Genomic DNA, 21,406 nt, shown 5'->3' with positions numbered 1-21,406 from the left:
TTTGCTCTTCTGTTCAAGCCATGAGCCCTCTCCAGCTCAACATCTTGCAGTCACTAACTTTTTTTCAAGTGTCTTTTGCATCAGCAGCTTCAGAGTTCAAAATTCTTCCTGGTCCGACACAGTTTGTCCGTGCCAGGGACCTTCCAACTGTCACGGGGCTTTTAGATCAGTGTTGGGTACTGCACAAGTATAGTTGGGTTAGGAAATTTTGGGAGGTGACTCAGCACATAGCTTGGATGAGTTCAGCACCTCCTGACCTCTGCCTCTTGCCCTGAACACCCTGCCTAGCTAAAAGGTTCCTCATCCAGGGCGATGCATTTTGAGTAGCCAGACATTACTGTCTGAATTTGTATTATACGTGGCTGAGTGAAAAAACATTGAGGACATGGCTTTTCCTTTTTTCTCAGTCACAGGATATGATATTTCTGGACATCCAGCGGTCTGCATGGGAAGCAATGCACCTGCAGCTCACAGCCAGTTGAATCCCACAAAACACAACAGTACCGGCTCATCCGCTGCACGTTTCGTGTATTTGTTGAGGTATGTGTTAGTGCCTGAAGTCTGACAAACTTCACATCTGATTCAGAGTGGTGAGGTGATTCATTGTCCCACAGAAATGAATTCCTCAAAGCCATTTCTCTTGAAATGACTTGCACATCAGAAGCCGTACGTGGGTTAGGAACACCACTGGATTCCCAGAGCAGTGCAGCCCTGAGGTCACAGTTTTGTCATTGCAGAAGATCTGTGAAAGAAAAACGTTTTGGCTTGGCATCAGCTCAACACTAAAATATGCCACACTGGGGAGTCAAGATAACCTCTTGGCATCTGTCAGCCTGTTCCCTGCTGTGTCCTGACTAGGCTGCTAGGTCGGCTTCTGGTTCATTTTAATACCACAGGAGGAAAAGCCTATTTTGGGTGTTGCCCTGTCTTGTCAGTTTGTTTGTGAATGCACAGTGTATTCCTTTGTTTCATTTAACTACCCGAAGTGGTGCTTCAGACTGGCCCACCCTGGATGGTCAGTTTGCTCAAAGCCAGATTTGGCTTTGTCCCCAAAGCTGGCATGAAGAACGAGAGAGAAACCAGCAGGGTCCCTCTGCTAGCAGCTGTTTCTGACCCGGTGATGGAGACACAGCACACGCCAAAGATCATGAAGGCATTTGGCCTAGTAAAACAACAGACCTGAAACTCAGGGCATCACAGAATCACAGCCTGATCAGGGTTGGAAGGGACCTCTGCACATCAGCTAGTCCCACCCCCTGCTGGAACAAGTTCACCTAGAGCAGGTGGCACAGAATCCTGTCCAGGTGGATTTGGAATGTCTCCAGAGAAGACTCTACAACCTCTCTGGGTGGCCTGTTCCAGTACATCATCACCCTCAAGCCAAAGAAGTTTTTCCTCCTATTCAGATGGAACTTCTTGTGTTGCAGGGAACTACTGAAAAAAGTCTGGCCTCACCCTCTTGACACTTGCCCTTAGGGTATTTGTAGACCTTGATAAGATCCCCTTTCCATCTTCTCCAGGCTGAACAGGCCCAGGGGTCTCAGCCTTTCCTCATAAGGGAGAGGCTTCAGCCCCCTGATCACACAGGGTTGCACACTATCTGTGTCCCATCCTGGTGCAGGGCAGAGAGGGGCCAAGAAGCAGCTTCTGCATTTCCACAGCAGGGTGTCTCAACTACTGTTTATGCCACCTGGGTCACTCTAATTCAGATCGCCTGGATTTCTTCTAGATTACAAGCCCCACTGTTGAGGTCTGGGTACCTCTCTCCGACGCAAAGCCCACCAAGGGCTGTATAAACAGATTTGCAGTTTTGTTTCTGTTTGGGGTGTTTTTTTTTTCACTCCTTACTCATTTTGAAGGACACCAAGGACAATCCGTGGGTTTGAAAGACAGGGTGAGATGGCAGTACCTGCTAATGATGGAATAAGCAGGTAGAGACTTGGCTTCCCTCTACTTTCCCCCTATAAACACTATTTACTTCTTGGTGCTGCAAGACTGGGTAAGAAGTTAAAACAAATGGATTTACAAACTATCTCAGTAATACAGAGATGCAATTAAGAGTAAAACATGGCCTGTTCCGTCGGTTTGGTTTGTGGTTTGAGTAATTCAGTTGTCCAGCTGTGTTTGGAAAGCAGTGCAACGATGTGTCACAACTCTAGCTCCCTGCCCGTGCTGCTGCCTTAGGGGAGGAGAGCTTGAACCCAAGGCTTGAAGCAGTGGCAATGTTGTTGCTTCTGCAAGGCTGGTTCTATTTTTCTGCCCTTCTCCCAGAGTTAAGCATCAAAGTTTTCCTCAATCTCACAGAGCATCCTTTGTGTGGCTCACCAGAGGGTTTCAAACGCCACATCCCTCTTGCACCCAATAAATAGCGCAGAGCAGCTTCTGGAATTAACTCTCCTCATTGCAGTTAATTTGTAGGGTTCCTTAGGCTAGAGAGTAGACGGAAAATCATTTCCAGTGCATTTGTTCTCTTGCCTAGGCATGGAATATATTTATTCCTCTTTTCTTGAGTCTTCAGTTTTTCTTTTCTCTTTTTCCTTTGCAGTTCTGTGGTGGGATCTGCAATGCTCATGGAATCACAGGACCCAGCTTTCCCCCGTAGCACTTTTTCGGTGTCTCACCTAGCTGCAAGGCTGAGAAGGCTTTGCATTTCTGGATGAATTATCAATAGATTACTGTGTTTGTCAGACTTTTTTTTTCCCCCTCTTTACTAATTTATTGACCTGTTACTCTACTGAAACCTCAGCCATTTAGGAGTTAGATTAAGCCACAAGTTGTTACCTGGACTCCCTGTTTTTAGCCTTTTGTAAGCAAACTCAAACCTTGAAATTGTGAAACTAGGAGAACAACGTGGCTTATGATTTCTTTAATAATCCAGTCACCTTCTCCAACTTCTCCACTCCCTGGCTTGAGCTTTGGTAACTTGTTACAAATGGGGCAAGACAGTTTTGAGCAGCACCTTTCAACACTCTTGTGTACCACGGAATATTTGCCGATTCCCACCTCCCAAGATGGTGGAAAATTAGGCTGGGACCCCAGGGTACCATTAAAGCAGCTTGGGGGAAGCAGCTTTTCTCTCTGGAGGGCTCCCTGCTGAGGCCCTGCTGACCTCCCCTGGGCTGCTTGGTGACACTGATGGCCCTCCATGGTGCCTGGGGCTTTTACCCAGCAGCTTAGTGCACACCTTAAAAACATACTGCAATGTAATGATTTTATTTTAATGAGTGGCCTTAGGTATTAAGACATCACGTCATCTGCTTCTGCCCACTGCTATTGTTTCATTGTGCATTTGGCTTAGAGATCTATGTCCAACAGATATAAGACAGCAAGAGCGTGGTCAGAAACAGAAGCAGGTTGGAAACAGCCACAGCTGTAGAAAAAAACCTCCAAACCTGTTCTGAGCAGCTGCTTTCGTGTGGCCTGAGTGCTTCTTGTTAGCAGAGGTGATGAAGATAAATGGGAACGAGGGAAGACCTTTCTCTGTACTTTTTAGAGGCTGCAGTTTCTTGATAATATATGAGCTTGGAGTGTCAGTTGCTTTGCAGAATTTGTCACCAGACATACTGAAATCTGCATCCAGGATCTATGGGGCATCTTCAGGATCGATTATAGCTACACTTGTGTTGTGTGACTGCGATCTAGGTAAGGGCTGTGCACTTTCATTTATTCTGTGTCTAAAGAGATTGAATGTCTGGAAATTTTGGAGTTGCAAAAGGTAATTCTTTTTATTTGTCATTCATCAGTGGTTAATTCCTCCGAATTTTACTTTATTGACCTCTTTAGGAGTGGAAAACATGGGTAAATTAACCAGCACAGAGAAAATAGACTAGATATAGTTATTAAATAAGTCATTGCACCTTATTAATTTGAATTAATTCTAAGTATATCTAACATAAGACACAGAAGTGCCCTTCCTAATAAGGCAATTGGGGTTGTTGATTCCCAAAACGCAGAGGAGAAAGGGGGCAGAGATGCAGAACCAACAAGAGGAAACTTTATGCAAAGGCTTCCTGTCAATTTCCTCCCATATCTCCAAAAATTTTTAAGATGAAGATGGAGAGACATGGGGAAAGAAAACAAAATACTTCTGCTTCCTGCAGTATTGAAGGTCCTTGGAAAATCTGGGTCCTCTCATGAGACCTTCAGTCCTAATGAAAATAATGGCTCTTTATGAGCGTTTACCAGCATGGTAAAATGCTCCTTTACTAGGTGGAAGTGCAGCCCAGAAAGTGTGTAAATAAGAATATAAGGGATGTGGAATGATCACTTTGCTTTGCTTTAGAGGAGATTAAGCTGTCCTTCTTCAACACTGTGCAATTCTCTTCACTGGGGCACTTTCCTGGAGGAAAAGTCCTTAAAATCTTAAGGGATAGCTTAAACAAATACCTGCCTACGAATGCCCACGAGCTGGTATCTGGAAAGCTGCATGTTATCCTCACCCGTGTGCACGACTGGAGAAGCGTGACCGTTTCAGAGTTTGCCTCGAAGGAGGACCTCATTCAGGTGAGAGCAGCCACAGCCACCCCGCGAGGGGAAGAGCGGTGTGGGATTTACTGCCTGTCCATGCCATGATTTCTGTCTTTGTCACCCTCTGAAGCCAGAGTGGCAAGCAGACAGGGTCACAAGCTGAAACTAATAAGAAAATCAGCCCTTCTGATTGCTGGCTGAATTATCTAATGGGCCTGAGTACGCATGGAGAAAAATGAGGCATTTCACAGGTTGCTTTCTTACTTCTCCAGCCCTGGCTGTGGATGTCAGGCATGGTCTGGTCCACCATACTCAGTGGTGCCCAATAGCCCAGCCGCGGGTCCCTATTCTGGCATTCAGATGAGCCACCATTCCCAAAGACAACAGGTTTTCTTGGCTCTTTGCTCACCTCCGTGCTTCCCATCTCACCCACAGGCCATAACGTGCAGCTGCTTCATTCCTCTGTATTTTGGATTTTTCCCTCCTACATACCATGGGGTGGTGAGTAGCCTTGTGGTCTGGAGATCCTATCCCAGCTCGGGCCAAGGGCCCATCTAGCCTGAGCCCTTTCTCCAGTGGTGGCATTAAGCATGTTTATAGCTGTGTTTGCCACCACAGTCACTTGGTGCTGTGATCACACAGCACCTGCAGTATGAAGAACTGAAGCCAGGTGCCCCGCAATTTGACCTCACTGCAGACAGAACTGACCTTCTTACAAAAGTGTCCATCCTCACCCTGGCCGCGGGATTAGTTCAACTCCTTTCTGTTGCATTTTCCTCCAGTTTCATTCAAGAGTAATTTTTTGGCTGGAAGGGAGGAGGCAGTGGGTGTAGACCTGGAGCACATGGGACAGCAGGCAGGGCTGTTCCCCAGCAGGAGATCTGTGTAGCCGCAGTAACTCAGTCTGGTTTGGACCTGGGTGGGGAAGAAACCCCTAATGCATGCATGTGTGGTACAGCACCCTCCTCTCTGAAAAGAGGAAGGCTCAGCGTTCCTTGTTTTCCCTCCTAGCGTTATGTTGATGGGGAACTCGGCATGTGGCGAGCCAACTTCACGTCCCGGACCACAATCACCGTGTCTGCTTTTGCCGGCGAATACGACATCTGTCCCAAAGATAGCCCAGCTGCCTTCTTCAATTTCCAACTCTCTGACTGTATTTTACAGATATCAAAAAGAAACATCTGCCGCTTGCAGTATATTTTTCAGCTTCCCACATATCAGGTGAGCTCCTTCTACAGGTACCCAGAGCCATGAGACCCCTCCCTATAGCTGGCCCATCTGCCCTGACCACCACCTCCCCCCTGCAGGTTCTGGACCAGTTTTATATCCACGGCTACCAGGACACAGTCTCCTTCTTAAAAAGACTGAGTAAGTGATTGGGAGTGAGGAGCAGGTAGGTCAGGTGCTTCTCTTACAACGCTGATTTGCTGATAGAAGGTAAGAGATGCTGCCAGTGCACCTAGAGTGACCAGGGCAGAGAGATCCCTGCACCCCTGGCATTGCCAGGATTACTTGAGTCCCACCTTCTCTGTGGCCTCTCCTAGAGCTCCCTGGTCACCCCTCCCCCCCAGTGATGTCAGCTCCCCTCTTCTCTGCCACACTGGGCATGGTAGAGCTTCCCATGGAACACAGGTCCCCAGGACCTGGACAGAAGTGTAGGCTTGGGTGCCATGTGTGGTGTTAGACTGATAACCCACAGATGCACAAAGCAATGATGTTTGGTGATCGCCGACCCAGAAACCCAACTCAGATTAGCCATGCACTGTGGTTATCAGCACCCCTATTTTCCAGTTAACCCTGGTCACGCCTCACACTGCTGGAGACCTGGTAGTTGAGCAACAAGAAGTGAGAACTGGATTCTCTTCCCACCAGGTGACTTTGGTGTAAATTACCTTGATGAGGACTTTATGCTTTCGTTGGGCAATGAATCATGTCAGAAAGGTGAAAGGACCCTGCACTGGAAGCCAGAAACAAGACTACTTTGCTCCAGAGGCACAGACCTTGAGGATGTCACTGAAGAGAATCCAGGGACCATCCGGGCAGCAGATGAAGGGGGAGAGGAAGTCCCACACCACCTTCTCCACCGTCAGAAAGGTAGAGGACCAGCACTTCCTTTACCCCATCACTTTTCATGAGCTAAGTGACGCTTGCTCAGGGCTCTCGCTGCCAAAAGAGGCTGTGTGGGGTTTTTGCAGGCTCCAGTAGAACATCAGGACTGGGAGAAAGTCCCCTCTTGGGTCAGTGGTTATTAGCGAGGCCTCATGCTGAACTTGTGGGTGAGGGATGAGGACTTAGGCTGTGGCCAGGTCAGAAGGGCTCTTTAGAGAAGGAGCTCTTTCTGTGAAGCAAGCCATTTCCTCACCTTGCCAGGTAATAACGGGTTCTGTTCACACATCATTTCATTAAAGGTGGGGGAAGGAGCTGTGTCTCCATGGTTTGTGTCTCAACTTTGCTGTGCCAGACAAATCAGAATTTCTACTAAGTAACTCTGGTGTGCAGACGTATAAATACATGAGCTGAGAAAAGCTTATTAGAGCTGCAGGTAAACCTCTAGCAGTATCATTTCTAAGCAACATAAGGCAGGTTTACATCTAAAAATTATAGTTTTCTGCAATGCTATGCAACATAATGCCCTCTCCCATTTCACTTTTGACATGGGAAGCTGGAGAACCCTCAGTGTTTCAGATTCCAGTTTGTCTTATTGTTACTAGCAGAATATGAAGAACCACATGCCGGAGTGCAACATTTCTTTCAATTTTATTATTTATTTTCTTTTTCTTTCCCGGTCTTTTGACATTTCAGAGATTGTCAGCTTAGGGAAAACTACACAGCTTTTCCAACATGGTGATGGTTTAAAACGTTGCCACATAAATAACAATATTTGGGGTTTTTTTCCACTTTTTCTGCTGTATCTAGGAGGACCATGCCAAATGAGGAACATAAAGGGGAAAGAACAGGGCTGTAACCATTCCGGCTCTAAAAATAAAAGCTTGAAAAACATAAAATGAAAGCAAAGGTGACATTTCTATTGAGAACAAGACAACTCTACCTATGGAAAGAGACTCACTGTAGAAATTCAGGACACAGTTAGGCTGTACAGTTTACTTCCGTGCTTGCTTTTCTAAAGGCTTCATCAGTCTGAACTACATGGAGTTTTTTGAAAACAGCACAGTAGGAACCAGGTTCCTTTGGAGGTTGGACAGGCTCTGGTCTATTGGGGGTCTCAGTCTCTGGTTTGCAGCTAGGCAACAATGGTCACCTGTGGAAAGAGTTAAGACCCATTTGTTAGGCCAGAAAGCAACCAAGAAGGCAGTCAGGACTTGGTCTCCAGAGAAGTGCATCAGGTTTTTCAGTTCTGGGAAGGAAAAGCCCTGATGACCTAAGCCAGGAAAAGGCTATTTTGCCGTTTATCTGCACCATACTATAATATCATTGATGTTACCAAACAAGCAAGGGTATAAACCTGTGAACAACTTGCACCCGTTTTCCTGAATAAGTGAGAGTATCCCCAAAGGACTACTGCTGCGGTAGAGCCTGCACACGGGCCAGGCTCAGGCTGGATTAGCAGGTTAGCCACAAGGATTTGCCCCTGTAACCATGTGCCCACCAGGACACAAGCTGCACCTTCTTTAGGATCTAGACTAGAAGTAGAGCTTGGCATAAAGCACCTGCAGCCAGAGCCACAAGCAGGACTGGACACATGTTTGTTTCCATTTGCTCAGTTGCATGGATCAGGCCCCCAGACTCCCCTCTGGATCCGCAGAGCGATCCGGCTTTAGAGAGTGCTCCTGACTTGGGTTGTCTCCAAACTCTCATCTCACCTACCTCAGGCTTCACATCTCTGCTGAGTTCAATGCAGACCAGGGCAAGCAACAGCATAGTGGTACAAGAGCAATATTTTAAGGACATTAAAACCTACTACCCTCTAGACCACAGGAAGGAGAGCAGCAGCCCTGGTCAGGTATTTGGATCCAGTTTGTCTCATAAGAGCTGCCAGAAGCATCCATCAGATTTACCAATGTGGTTTTACTCCCTTCAGGGCCATGCCAGCTGCAGAAGAACATTTCTGACCCTGCTGCTCCCTTTGACCCCAGTTCCTTTTTTAAAGAGAAAAAGAGCATCTGGCAGCCCAGCCTGCAGACAGACACCAAGCTGCACTGAAGAGCCACAACCCCACTTCCATCCCACCCCAGGTGCCTCCCATGACCTTTAAAGGAGGCATTTTAGGCTGAAGACAGGATCTGTTGCAGCTGGTTTGAACTGGGTTCAGCTGGGTTTCCCAGCTTGCTTCCCTAGGGGTGAAACAAACTCCTGCACAAGATGATTGTCTTAGTTTGGGCTGGGATAGAATTAATTTTCTCAGTAGCTGGTGCAGCGCTACGTTTTGGATTTGGTGTGAGAACAATGTTGATAACACAGTGATGCTTTGATTTGTTGCTAAGTGATGTTTATACTGTCAAGGACTTTTTGGTTTTTTACACCCTGCCAGCAGGAAGGCTGGAGGGGCACAAGAAATTGGGAGGAGATGCGGCCAGGACAGCTGCCCCGAACTAGCCAAAGAGAAATCTATACCGTAGAATGTCATGTCCAGTACATAAACTGGGGCGAGTTGGCTGGGGCCAGCTGATTGCTGCTCAGGGACTGGCTGGGTGTCCATCAGTGGGTGGTGAGCAATTGTATTGAGCATCACTTGGGTTTTTTTCCCCATCTCTTTGGATTTTATTCCTCTCCCCTTCATTATTATTATATTTTATTTCAATTATTAAATTGTTCTTATCTCAGCCTTTGAGTTGTAGCTTTTTTTCCCCCAATTCTCCTTCCCATCCCGCTGCAGGGGGGGGGTGAGTGCACAGCTGCGTGGTACTTGGTTGCCAGCTGGGGTTAAACCAAGTGATTCAGAGATGACAAATTTTGCCTCTATCCCTTGCCTCTAGCAAAGCCTCCTTTTGCCGTTAGCTCCAGGCTGATGCAGAGGAGACAGCACCAGGTGTGCTTGCTTGAAAAGATGGGGGATTAATAAAACAAAAGGCAGCTGATTTAAATGGCAAGTCATTAAAGACTAATATCTTGGCACATTGCTGCAGGTTTGGAGCAGGGGGGCTCTGTGCTATGACTGGGGTTTTTTTGGGTGTTCTTTGTAGGCTGTTTTTTGTTGAAGTTCTCAAAGTTTTGCTAACTTTTTATGATCAAGCACTATGTTGTGTAGGGACAGGTAGGATGCACCGGGTAGTTCAAACTGTGCTCCTGTTTGTGGCTAAGATTTGCAGGCAAGTGTAGTGGATTTGGAGGTCCGATTCCTATAGGAGAATTTTCTTTTGGGGATTTTAATTCCCATTTGCATAGGGCTAGTGGAACTGCCTGAGGCTGACTGAAATAGTTATATCCTGCCTGGAGGTGGTGGTGCTTGCTCGGAAGACCAGGAGCCTGGCACAAGGGCTGTTGCAGAAGTGGGGCTGTCTGCCTGGGGGGAGAAAGCAGAAGTGTAATATGAGCAAAAGCAGATGATGGGCTGGCTGGCCCCGCTCCTGCCTGGGGAGTAGTGGGTGTCTCTGTGCCCTCTCCACTTTGATCTGTGGCAGGAACATAGTCACAGTTTGCAAGCTGGTTTTGAGCAGCCCAGCTTTGGCTGCAGGGGTTGAGAGATGTGAATCTGTCCAGGATGCAAGGAAGACAGGAGTAGGTTTTGATGGATCCAAAGCAAATAAGTATCCAAGTTGCTTTTAGCAAGCTCATTGCAGAGAAAATATCTCCAGGTCATCGATTTCAACCAGAAGCAGCAGAACGTATTCATCTTTCACTGAGCATTCATAGTTAATTTTGGATCTGTTTACATTGATGCAGCCTTCCACTGTCCCCCAGTTTGTGTCTGCAGTCTCCAGGGCACTTTGGATGAAACCTCCTTCTTTACCATTTCCCTTTGTGCGATTGAATGAGCTGTTCATTCAAATAAATAGCTTGGGCTAACGTTGTGATCAGTCTGTTGCCCGTTGGGAACCAACAAACAGGGGAGACTCAGTTAGGGTAAAGCCAGTCCGTCAGCTTCTGATGTTAAAATGTGTTTGGGATGATTAAGTGTGCTGCTAATTCATTCTGCATGCAGGCCAGCTACGTGAGGCATGTTTGCCTGGACCATACAGCTGTTTGTAGCAGCGAGTTACAGAAAACTGCATGAAAAAAACGAATGTATTTGTGAAATGTCAGCTCTCCTGCTGCAATAAGAGATGCAGTCTGCAAGACTGTGGTATTTCGAAGTAGGGGAAGGTAAATCTTTAGGTCTCTTCATCTTTCTCCACAGCTGCAAATTCAGAGGGGTCCAAATGTGCACCTAGCTCTGCTGGCAGGAGAAGCAGGCCTCCGAGGGTGTGTGAAGCTCAAGAATATGTAATTGGTAAAATAACTTCAGGGAACTGAACAATAATTAGTTCCTGCCCAGTGTGATGCTCCCTAAGGCTTCTCCCTCTCTCTCTGTTTGATGAATCTCTCTGAAAGTTTCTGAGTGGGAGGAAAACAGCTGAAATGTGACATTTGCTGGCAAATGCCTGCCCTGTAATCTGCGTTAAAGCAGGGGGAGGGATGCTGCTGGCGATCAGCAAGTGGAGTGGCTGGGCTGTGCATGCACGCAAGTACAGCTGCCCTGTCTCCCCTGTGCAGGCTGCTGTTTGATCGCAGGTGCAGCACCGCAGTTAAACGCCTTGGCTGGCATCTGGAAGCAGCTCAGGCCTGGGCAGGGAGACTGCGGCAGCACTACCGGGAACAAAACCAGCTAGTTTCCTCAAGTGGAAAAAAAACCCCCAAACCACCCCCAAAACACTCCATCAAAACCCAGCAGCCGTGCTGGTGTGTGAAATGAGCTCTGATGTTGCCCACCACTTCCCAGGGCAGCAGAACCATGTGGTGGCGGAGACCCCCAGGGCCCATCCAGGGTGGTTACAGGAGAGAACAAGCTGGCAGTTAGTTGAGCCAGGGTGGATGAATCAACAGGGACAAGAAGCCCCAGGGACGTTTGATACTGAAGGGCTTGTTCACAGCTGAGGAGCTGTGTAGCTGCCTGCAGTGTGAAACCGTTCTGTGCAGGTCTCTTCACCAGCTGCATGTGAAGTAACTTGCCAGTAGGTTTTGGGGAGTTATGGCTTAAAAGCTGTCTGTGTGACAAGTTAAATGCCTTGAACCCTTGAGATTTTAGTGCCAAAACATCTCTTTGGATCTTGTTGGATGCGTCTCATGTCCTGCTAGGACAGAGCCCAGCAGATAATGCTCTGGAACAGGAACATGTTGCTGTGGGGAAGCAGCACTAGGCTGGTTCATAGCTCCTTTCAGATGTCACTAAATAAATAATATCACAGGGAAAAAAACCAGCTACTTTTAATGTGGGGTACCCCAGGTTTGGAGGTTTTAGCCATGCTCAGCCCATGGGTGAGGTCCTTCAGGGTTTCCCTGCTCTGTACCCTGCTCTTCCTCCGCTGAGGGTTTGCATTCTCCAAGCACCTCACGTCCTGGCCATGGCTCTCTTAGGCAAACCAGGCACCGCGGTTTGGAGGAGCTTCTGGAACCAGTTTACCATGGAGCTGATACCTCCCAGCAGGCGCCACATCTTCTGCAACCTGCAAAACCAAAATAAACAGGCTGACTTTATTGTCATTGTCACATATTAATGTCACATATTAAGTGACCAGTAAATGCAGCAAAAGGGAGAGGGTGTGAATGATGAATGCACGCTGTAATATTCTTTCATAACCAAGCAATCCTATGGTTTTCCTGCTAGCCATGCCCACTCTTCTGGGGCTTGCCTTCAGAGAATACCCAGCTCCCCTGCAGAGGAGGGATGCCGCTAAGCCTGCTTATGCAGTTGATGTGCATCAGCTTCCTCTGGTCCATAGAAAAGGAGGGACTTGCCACCAGCCTCCACCGCCCCGGAGAGTGCCCCGTGCATTCCCCACAGAGCTGCCATCTGAGGGACACTGCAGCCCCCACTGCTGGGCTCGTAGGGATGCCTGCGCGCCTCATGCTAAGCTTGCACCATGTCCCTTCAGCTGTCTCACCACTGCTGAAGGCACAACCACTGATTTCTGTATCCCTCCCAGCTTCAACGCCTCTGCCAGGATGCTCTTACCCCTTCCTGAAAAAAGCTGGCAGCCTGTATGGCTGCAACAGGACTTTTGACAGTGGATCCTGCAGTCCGGTTATCTGCTCTTTCTTCCACAGAGCCAAGCCTGTGCTCGTGAATGACAACACAGAAATAAATCAAGATCAGTAGTTAGAAATAATCCCCTAAATGCAATAATTCCTCTTGTCCAGCAACTCTTGCTGCAGCTCAGCCTGCAGGTCCTGAAGCCCAGGCCAGAATCCAGCTGGAGCCTCTCTTACAAAGCCCCTCCGTGAACAGCTACCGCAGATCTAGAAATATTTACTAGAACAGATAATGATATCTTAAATTTAATACTGCTCCTCTCAAAGACTGCAGCAGCCCTCAGTGGCCCCAGCCACCCCCAAACCCCCAGGTCAGTACCCCAAATCCTCTACCTGGCAGGAAGCAAGGGAGCGGGTACTGCAGTACCCTTTTGCGGAGGCCGGTGCGTGTCCTGTTGGATTGCGCGAAGTCGTTCTTCCCACACATGCTGGCGAAGCAGAAATTGCTATTGAAGTAGTTAAAGCCAAAGGCATCTGTGAGACACGGAAAGAAAAAGGGCTGATGCTTGCGCGTGCGTCGCATTTCTTCGCTGCCCTTCAGGTCTTGGGGTGACACTTACTGTTCCTGTACAGGAAAAGGGCAGTGTCCTGGTACCCCTGCGAGAAAATGTCGTTCAAGACCTGCAAGGAGAAACACCTGAGGTCACTAAAGAGCCCCCCAGCCAGGCAGTGGCAGGACCTAACCAAGGCTTTTTGACCGTGGAGGGTTGGGATGGTCCATTTGGGAAGGCAGCTAGCATGGGTTGGTTTCCAGCCGCCAAAGCACTGGTCCTTTGCAGGTTGTCAAACCAGGGCGGACCCCGTCACAGGTACCCATCAGCAGTGTCCACCAAAAAAATGCACTGCAGAAACAGTGGGTACTGCTCCCTCCCTTTGAAATCTGATTAATTAATAACGGAGGTTGAGCTGAACCTTAAAGCTTGGGAAGGCAGGACCAGCATTAATTTGGTTGAACCAAAACAGAAGCTGGGAAGATCTGGTGGGCTTACCATGGTGCTAGGTGGGAAGAGGGCGTAGCTAATCCTGCAGAGGTTTTCTATCGAGATCTGAATGCTGCCATTGAAGATCTGGAAACAGAAGAAGATAGCGGGGCAATCCCGCGGACAGATGTCGAGCTCTCCCGTGAAGGGGGACACGGTGATCACGGCTTCCTCCAAGCTGGAGACGGGCTGCAGGCCGGTGAATCCTCCATCAACGTATCGCTGCGGGTGAAGAGCAGAGGGAGGGTTGGCTCTGAGGATTGCTACAGCCTGTGTGCAAGGTCAGCGTCACCGAGAGGAAAGCAAGCAGCTGCAAAGGCAACATCTCCTGCCGTGAACCAGTCCCAGCACGTCCTCTCTTCCCACTTGCGACAGCCACTCTTCCCCCCCCCCCTCTCTCTTTATCCTGCCTTTTGCCAACTCCTGCTGCCCTGCCTACGGCACCCAGCCGGCTCCTCGATAAGGTGCTGTAATCCACCGCAGTTATTAAACTAGAAATGTAATTATTTTAATTCGCAAAGCTTTGTCAAGTTGTTTTGGCAGTCATTAGCCAATTCAAACATCGCTGAATTTACAGTGTCGCATAAATTTCAAGTCCTGAGCTCCAGCAGTAGGGCTCCCGCATTTAATAACTGCCTGCAAAGCCCTGGAGGATTACTCACTGGGCAAGGAAAATGTCATTTGCTGTATTCCAAAAGGAATCTGAATTTGCCACCCACCTCGGTGGGATCTGAGGTTGCAAGGACTGCAGCTGGTCCCATTAAATGCTCTTGAAATTACAGTGCAGAGGAGCCTCAAGCAGCAACGCCACTGAGCTCTGGGTCCTGCAAATTTTAGGCACTTGGTGGGCAAACCCTGCAGCCCGGGGTAGGCTGGAGATCTGACCTGACGGCCCGGGACTAAATAGGCTCAATCAGTGCAGACCGACAATCCAATGAAAGATCCCAGCTCGATCCCAGCTGCAAACTTGGAATCGTGGCTCTGTGGGCTGCGACACACAGGCAGGTCCCCACGCCTCGCCGCCACGCTGCTGCGCTCCTCCTTCGCTGAGGGTTAGCGAGAAACCAGCCCAAATCCGTTGGCTTCGCTGGGGTGTTTCTCAGAGTAGGAATATGCACATGGTTGGGGGAGGATCCATCCTCCCACGGACTCGGGCTATTTCAGCCATGCAAGTCTGCACCTGAGCTAATGGAGCCATCTGCACCGAGACAGATCCTGCCTGGAATAACTGGCTTGGGTGACAAAGTCCGGTGTGGGCGTCCTCTCCTCTCGCTTTGGAGATCTGCGAGGCGAGAATCACTCATCCAGGCTCTGTCCGTAGGCAGCTCCGCCCAACTATCATGTTAGGATGGGAGGAAGAACAAACTCACCGACTTCATCATCCTCCGTGAACTAAAGAAGCCTCGACATGTATAGCCCTCTCCGCTCAAGGGAACGTAAAGTTCCAACCCCAGAACATGCTGCTGGGAACGTATGTTTTATTGGAAATATCACTCACCACACCCCGGTAGGATGGAGGGATGAATCCACAGTAGATAGGAAGAAAGCAGCTGCAGAGGAGAGCCTGGGGGAGGAGAGGGATTGCAGAAGTCAATGTTCCTGTCCAAGTTCTCCTGGACAAAAGCCGTTGACTGGGTGCCTGCAAATCCAAGCTGGAGAAATCACCTGGAGCCAGGCTGGCAGCACCACCTGTGCTTGGCACTTGGCTGTGTCAGGAAGAAAGGTTTCAAGAAGAGGAAAACATCTCATTTCAATACAGTTGAAACACTTCTCTTGAGAAGGCCACAGCACCTCATTTCTCATTTTTATAGCTGCCGGCAGTATTACAGTTGTATAGCTGTATATCACTGTCCGAACGCTGCCCTTTGACGGTAACAAGGTGAAGCTTTGGGGTTATTTTCTTTATTTGTGGGTTTTGGGACAAAACCAAGACATCCTCACAAGGCGTTTTCATTCTGCTGGGATTTGTCAATGACAAAGCCACTGCTGGGCCGTTTGCAACTATTTGCCACCAACCTCATCAGCTGGGAAGGAGCATCCCAGGCTCCTGGGGGGACCTGGCCGGCACCGCGGGGGGAACACCAACGTCTTTGTGGAGCTGCCATCCTCTGCTCCCTCCCCGGGACAAGCAAGCCCACAGGGTCCCATGGCCAGTTACCCTGGGATTCTCTCTAATGTACTGGTCCGTCAGCTGCTTGTTGGGCAGCACAGGGGCTTTGTCCAGCTCTTTCCCCCCAGGAAAGTGCTGAGGCAATGAGGAGAGTCACTGCCAATGGGACTTGGCCGAGGAGAGACTTCTCCAGGCTGAAAGGTCATGTTAGCATTAACACAGCTCTTTGTAGAGGGTCATTAGCACCTATTAGAGCTGGCCAACCTGTCAGCATCAGCTTTTTGAGGCTGGAAAACTTCCTGCTTTTTTAGCATGATTTATTCCTGCCTGATTCTGGACCCAACAATGTTTTCTTCCCTCCCGCCAAGCCTCATGGAGCTCCCTGGTGCGGGACCATGGCTCTGGCAGAGCTTCCCGACACTCTCCCCACCATGGGCAGGAAAACCGCGCAGTTAAAGTCGTCAGCGCTTAGGTACCTCCATCCCAAGCGGTAGGCAGGGTTCTTCCTACGGCATCCTACCTGAATGAGCTCCTCTTTCGAGCTGAACTCCGAGGCTATGACGTTTTGGCCATCTGCCACCCGCGTGAGTGAGATGTGCAGCCGCCCCGAAGCCAGCTGGTACGAGTCCTCCGGCAGCATCCGCTCCAGAACAGTCTTGATATTTGCCATCAAGCTGCACTTGGGAGAGAGAGGGCCCAGGATGGTTCTCCTGGCTTCCTTTGCCATGGCAAAGAAGAATTCCTTTAGGTCATCTGACAGAGAGGGAAGGGGAAAGACAGAAAGTCAGTATCGCTGCTGCCCTAACAGTTATATTTTTTATCCTGTTTTTAATGCTCCTTTACAAATAAAGCCTCTTGCTGCCCCCATGCCTGACCCCAGGATGATGATGCTGCTACGGCAGGGGACATTGTGGCAGGACGAAAGCAGGAGATCACCCCTGTGACATCCTTAAAGGACAGCGTATGGCTGAGCACAGCTCCAGGGGTGAAATCCTCGCCTGCGCCGCCGGAGACGGGTGCTCGAGACATGCATGGCTGGGGATTAGGGAAAGGCTCCGAAGAGCCCCGGGAATGGGGACGCAGGTGCAGACACTGAGTTATCGGTGCCAATGTGACTTGCACAACACGTTCCTGCTTTCCACCTCCGATTTTGCACGTGGGCAGCCCCAGCGTCCCAGGGGAGCTGCAACAGCTCAAAGGTGAGGATAAGGAGCAGATCCCCACCTCCTCTCCTTTGGGCTTTCCTGCAAGCCAGGCACCCTGGCTCCATCGTGCTGGGATTCCCCACTCATCCAAGCTCCCCAGGTGACCTCCCAGCTGGTGTTAATAGTCATTACATGTGTCTTGCACATCCCAAAAGCTGGATTAAAGGGGCAGAGCTGCTGAGCCCCAGCCGAGGCTCAGGAGACGCCAGGCTGTGCAGGATGGGGGGAATAGGGGTGCAGCAAACCCACGGTCAGCCTGATCCCGAGGAGCGAGCTTGGTCCCTTTGCTGAAATGGGGAGCACGCTTGGGGGAAAACCGCACCTTGGGGGGTTAAACTCTCGCAGCAGAAGGCTTGTCCAGCTCCTCAGCGCTGCAAAGAGCCATCCTTGCACCCGGGTGGGCTCCCTGCGACCCTGTGCTGGCACAAAGCCCCAGGTTTGCCTTAGCACCGTAGATTCGTAGGGGCAAAGGTTTCCAGGCTGTCTCGTGATGTTGCTTTAAAAGCAGGGACAGACATGGATTAGATGGAGTGTCCCGAAGGCAACTGCAGCAACGTAGGTATTAAGAGGGGTTATAAAAGTTTAGGCTGATGTTCAGGCCATGTGGCGTGATGATTAATGCTCAGCAGGTTTACACAGAGTCCTCAGGGATGCTGAAAAAGCCAGAGGTGCCCCAGGGAGGTGATGCACCCACTGGGTCCTGCCTGGCTGCTCGGTGTCCTGGCAGTGGGGGAAAAACATGGAAAAACTGCCAGGCAGGAGGTGAGAGCCGAGCCCGGCTCTGGGGCTTTGGCTCTGGATGGGACTTTGGCTCAGGACGAGCGAGGGGTGACCCTGGCACGCAGTGCCATGACCGTCCCCAGCTGCACCAGCTTGCTGGTCACACAGTGTGCCCGGGTGACTTGTGGAGGAGCTCAGAGCTCCACACACAGCCTGGGTCAGGGCAGGGGCCGGGTACACGACCACAGCCCCCCCATGGGACCCCCCCCATCAGGAGCCAAGCGCACCTTTAACTCTCTTTTTGCCCCAGTCCTCCCCGATGTGAATTGGACAGTTTGTGCCACATTTGTTTTCCTCATTAGAAACCCACCAGAGTCATCACTACCCAAAAGGTCTTTTCTTCCCCTGGAGAAGATGCTTTTGGGCACAAGCTCATGTCAGCACCTCTAAGTGGATGGTGCCTACCACCCCCAGTGAAGGAGACCCCCATTTCAGCCCTGCTTCCCACAGCAAGACCAGTTACCAGAGGGATTTATACCTGCTGGACAGCCCCAGCTCCATCCAGTTACATCGGCCTGAGAAATCCGAGGGGAAAATTTAGGGGGCCTTGCTGATTTGTAGGGGAATTCATCCCCTTTGGGGCAGAAAGGTTCCTTTTTCTTTGGTCTAAATATATTTGCCAAAGTATTGAATTCTTTTTAGCTCTAGGAGAATGGTTCTAGCAACCACCAGAGGTTTCAGGAACTGCCTCCATTGTTATTTGGACCCTAAAACCCCCGCCCCCCTCAATGTCCCATCGCTCGAAGCGAGGCTTGGATCAGCCTTTGGAGACTTAAGTCTTGTGTACACTTGTTTACCCACAGACACTAATTGGAAATATGTGAGGATGTGATTATTAAAAGTGGATTAACTGCTCTGAATTAATTCCACACATAGATGATCTTATTGCTGGGGGCGCCTTGTCTAAAGATGTTCAGAGTAAAACCTCTTTTGTGGCAATAAGAGAAACCCCAGCCCTGGGCTGGGGCGGGGGCTGCTGTTCCCTGGGCACATCCCACTGATGAGCCCTCGGGCTTTTGCCGAAGGGAAAGATGCTCTGCTATGGGGAAACAGGAATCCTGCCACATCTCCCCTTGTGCTGGGAAGGTTGAGTGGGATCACCCAAAGCAACGTGAAAACAGAGCTGTCAGCTCTGTAGGTGCCCATGTGAGTGCCACTGCTGTCCCCCACAGCTAAGGGTGCGGAGGGACCCATCCATCGGGGACAAGGGGGCTTTACGTGGGCGTACCCACCCGTGCAGGCATGCTTTGGGACACATCTCAGCTCCCCTTAGAGCTCATAGCAGGAAGAGAAGGAGATCTGCTCCTTCAGCAAGAGCAGGAAAATGAGCCAACAAAATACAGGTACATCCAGATTTACCCAGGCGGTATCTACCCCACGATCTGAGATAACATTCGGGCAGCAACAACCGGCTTTTTCAACTTACACCACCCCAAATTGCTCCGGGGTGGCTGCCACCAGTGGCACCATCTGCAAGTCTGTGCCTTGTGAGGTGACACCAGTACCGCGGCCGCACCAGTGCTGTAAAGCATGAGCCCCTCCATTTCTATTTTGAAATCGAAAACCTACAGTAAGGAAATCCATGACTTGTCTTACCGATGTCGATGCCGCACACGACGGCGGCGGCGATGAGCGAGCCGGCGGACGACCCGTAGACCTTGCAGGCGGACTTGAGGAGTTCGGGAGCCAGTTCCAGCAGGGACTGCACCACCCCGACCTGGTACAGGGCAAGGAAGCCGCTGCCCGAGAAGGAGAGTGAGAAGGGGGTGCTTGAACCCCGGAGACCCTCCTCAGCCATCTGGAGATCAAATTGGTGTGTCTGGCTCGATGGCTCGGCTTGTCCTTTTTCACCAGGTGACCCTCAAGCTCTCTTCTCCTCTTCTTTCTCCAGGCACATGTCTGGCTGCAGAGGAGTGCAGAAGATGGATTTTCTACCTCCTTTTATGACAGCTCCCCAAGGCGTTTAGATTCACGAGCTATTTTAATTGCTGCCTGTGCTAAAAACAGAATTTTTCCCCTGATCAAAACAGCTCTTGTAATCCTCAACCACAGCCAGCTCGGATGCTCGGGGCTGAATGAAGGCTCTCCTTTTGTACCAAGTGATCCCAAGCGCCCCAGGAGCCCTCCCGGAGATGGTCCCCGCGTTACAGTGCCCGTCACACTTGGAAAGATCCATGCAAAATTTCCTCTTTGCTTCGTGCTTTCTTCATCAAGGGTGTTTTCCTAAATAGGATTCTCCGTCAATCCCAGCTTAGGCACAGCTCAGCAGTGAGCGAGTGAAGGCTTGTAAAGACACTTAAAGCCAGAGGGTGTTACACAAGGGGTGGATGCAGGGCGTCACATTGGGCTCGGTTTGGGAATACTGTTTGTATTTCCTTCCTATTGGAAGGGGTTTGTCCATGCCTGACTCTTGGATATCCTTTGCTGGGGGAGGGAACAAGGAGCTGGGTGTGCTTCCCTCTTTTCCCCCAGCACGGTGCTCTATAAGCCCCCAGAAGGATGCCCACAGCGGCACTGCCTTCCCCAAATCCGGAGTTACCGAGCCAAAATCAAACTGCCTTTGGGCTGCCTGCATTGGCTGGATGATAGTTTAAAAATAGGGAGAAATTCCATCGATTAGAACCTGGTGTCTTTTTAGCCTCGATAACCTAATTCTGCTGCCAACACACAGAATAAAAATTGCCATTTCAAACAGATGGATTTATTAAATATTACTAAATACTCTGCCGCTTATGTTGTCCAAATACATACAGCGTGCACACTATATAGTGAAGGTGACGTACGTTACCTCCGAGGGTGTGTACATACACATCACCCAGGTGCGTGTGTTACAGTGGGGGTCTCGTTCCATGTTGGTGGAGCAGCCTGGCCAGGACGGGGCGGGAGAAGGTTCCAGGGGGATCCTGCTGCCTTCCAGGACTTAGAGGGGCTTATAGGAAAGATGGGGACAGACTTTTAGCAGGGCCTGGACGAGTAGGACAAGGAGTAACGGGTCTTAAACTGAAAAAAGGGAGATTCAGACTAGATATAAAGAAGATATTTACAATGAGGGTGGCGAGGTGCTGGCACAGGGTGCCCAGAGCAGCTGTGGATGCCCCATCCCTGGAACCATTCAGGGTTGGGTTAGACGGGGCTTGGAGCAGCCTGGGCTGGTTGAAGGTGTCCCTGCCCACGGAGGGGGTTGGACTAGATGGCCTTGAAAGGTCCCTTCCAACCCAACCCATCCTATGAAAATAAGAAAACAGAGGATGGTCCCAGCACCCTGGTACAGCCTTTGCAATGCTGTTTCACCCCAAATTGTCACGTTTTCCCTTGGCCTCTCCAGCCATCACCAGGTCCCCACGATGAGAGCTGTGTCCTCTGCAACACCTGGGGGCAGAGACCCCCACGGCGACGTGCAGATGTCACTGGGCTGAAGTTTCACCAGTGGCTGCCCATCAGCGGGTGGACGTTGCCTGCAAACTCCGCCGGAGAAGTGTCACTCGGCACAGCATGGGCTGTCCTCGACGGCTGCTGCATGGGCGGCAGGACAAGCAGGAGTGACTTGGCAGCTCAGAGACAGATAGAAATGTTACCTGGACTATCCTGGAGGTGATCAACTGCTTGAATTAGGGCATGGGCGTGCGCCCACGTCCTGCTCTGGATACACAGCCTTACTGGATTTGGTCTTCTCATTT

The 21,406-nt window shown here is 50.1% G+C and overlaps 2 protein-coding genes across 3 annotated transcripts; one reads left to right on the top strand and one right to left on the bottom strand.

Annotated features, from left to right (window-relative positions):
- The first annotated feature begins 413 nt into the window (after window positions 1-413).
- LOC121098711 (omega-hydroxyceramide transacylase-like) lies at window positions 414-9,184 on the top strand. 2 transcript variants are annotated; one of them, XM_040616999.1, is made up of 8 exons: window positions 414-540; window positions 2,546-3,642; window positions 4,283-4,503; window positions 4,903-4,968; window positions 5,479-5,688; window positions 5,775-5,835; window positions 6,340-6,561; window positions 8,507-9,184. In XM_040616999.1, the coding sequence occupies exons 2-8, from the start codon at window positions 3,447-3,449 to the stop codon at window positions 8,626-8,628; spliced, it is 1,098 nt and encodes a 365-aa protein (XP_040472933.1). In that variant the 5' UTR covers window positions 414-540; window positions 2,546-3,446; the 3' UTR covers window positions 8,629-9,184. The 2 variants fall into 2 exon arrangements, with proteins under 2 accessions (XP_040472933.1, XP_040472935.1); XM_040617001.1 differs by lacking the exon at window positions 8,507-9,184 and adding an exon at window positions 6,663-7,188.
- A 130-nt stretch (window positions 9,185-9,314) lies between these two features.
- Window positions 9,315-19,973, bottom strand: PNPLA1 (patatin like phospholipase domain containing 1). The gene is made up of 8 exons (XM_040617063.1): window positions 19,326-19,973; window positions 16,265-16,497; window positions 15,133-15,198; window positions 13,644-13,856; window positions 13,215-13,275; window positions 12,988-13,128; window positions 12,578-12,677; window positions 9,315-12,068 (listed from the first exon to the last, which is right to left on the bottom strand). Exons 1-8 carry the CDS (start codon window positions 19,525-19,527, stop codon window positions 11,954-11,956), a joined length of 1,131 nt encoding a protein of 376 aa, XP_040472997.1. The 5' UTR covers window positions 19,528-19,973; the 3' UTR covers window positions 9,315-11,953.
- Window positions 19,974-21,406: the final 1,433 nt, after the last annotated feature.

Source organism: Falco naumanni, chromosome 17 (genome assembly GCF_017639655.2).
Source record: "Falco naumanni isolate bFalNau1 chromosome 17, bFalNau1.pat, whole genome shotgun sequence".
Classification (NCBI taxonomy): domain Eukaryota; kingdom Metazoa; phylum Chordata; class Aves; order Falconiformes; family Falconidae; genus Falco; species Falco naumanni.
The sequence above is the reverse complement of the archived record's forward strand: the minus strand, read 5'-3'. Positions and strand labels throughout refer to the sequence as shown.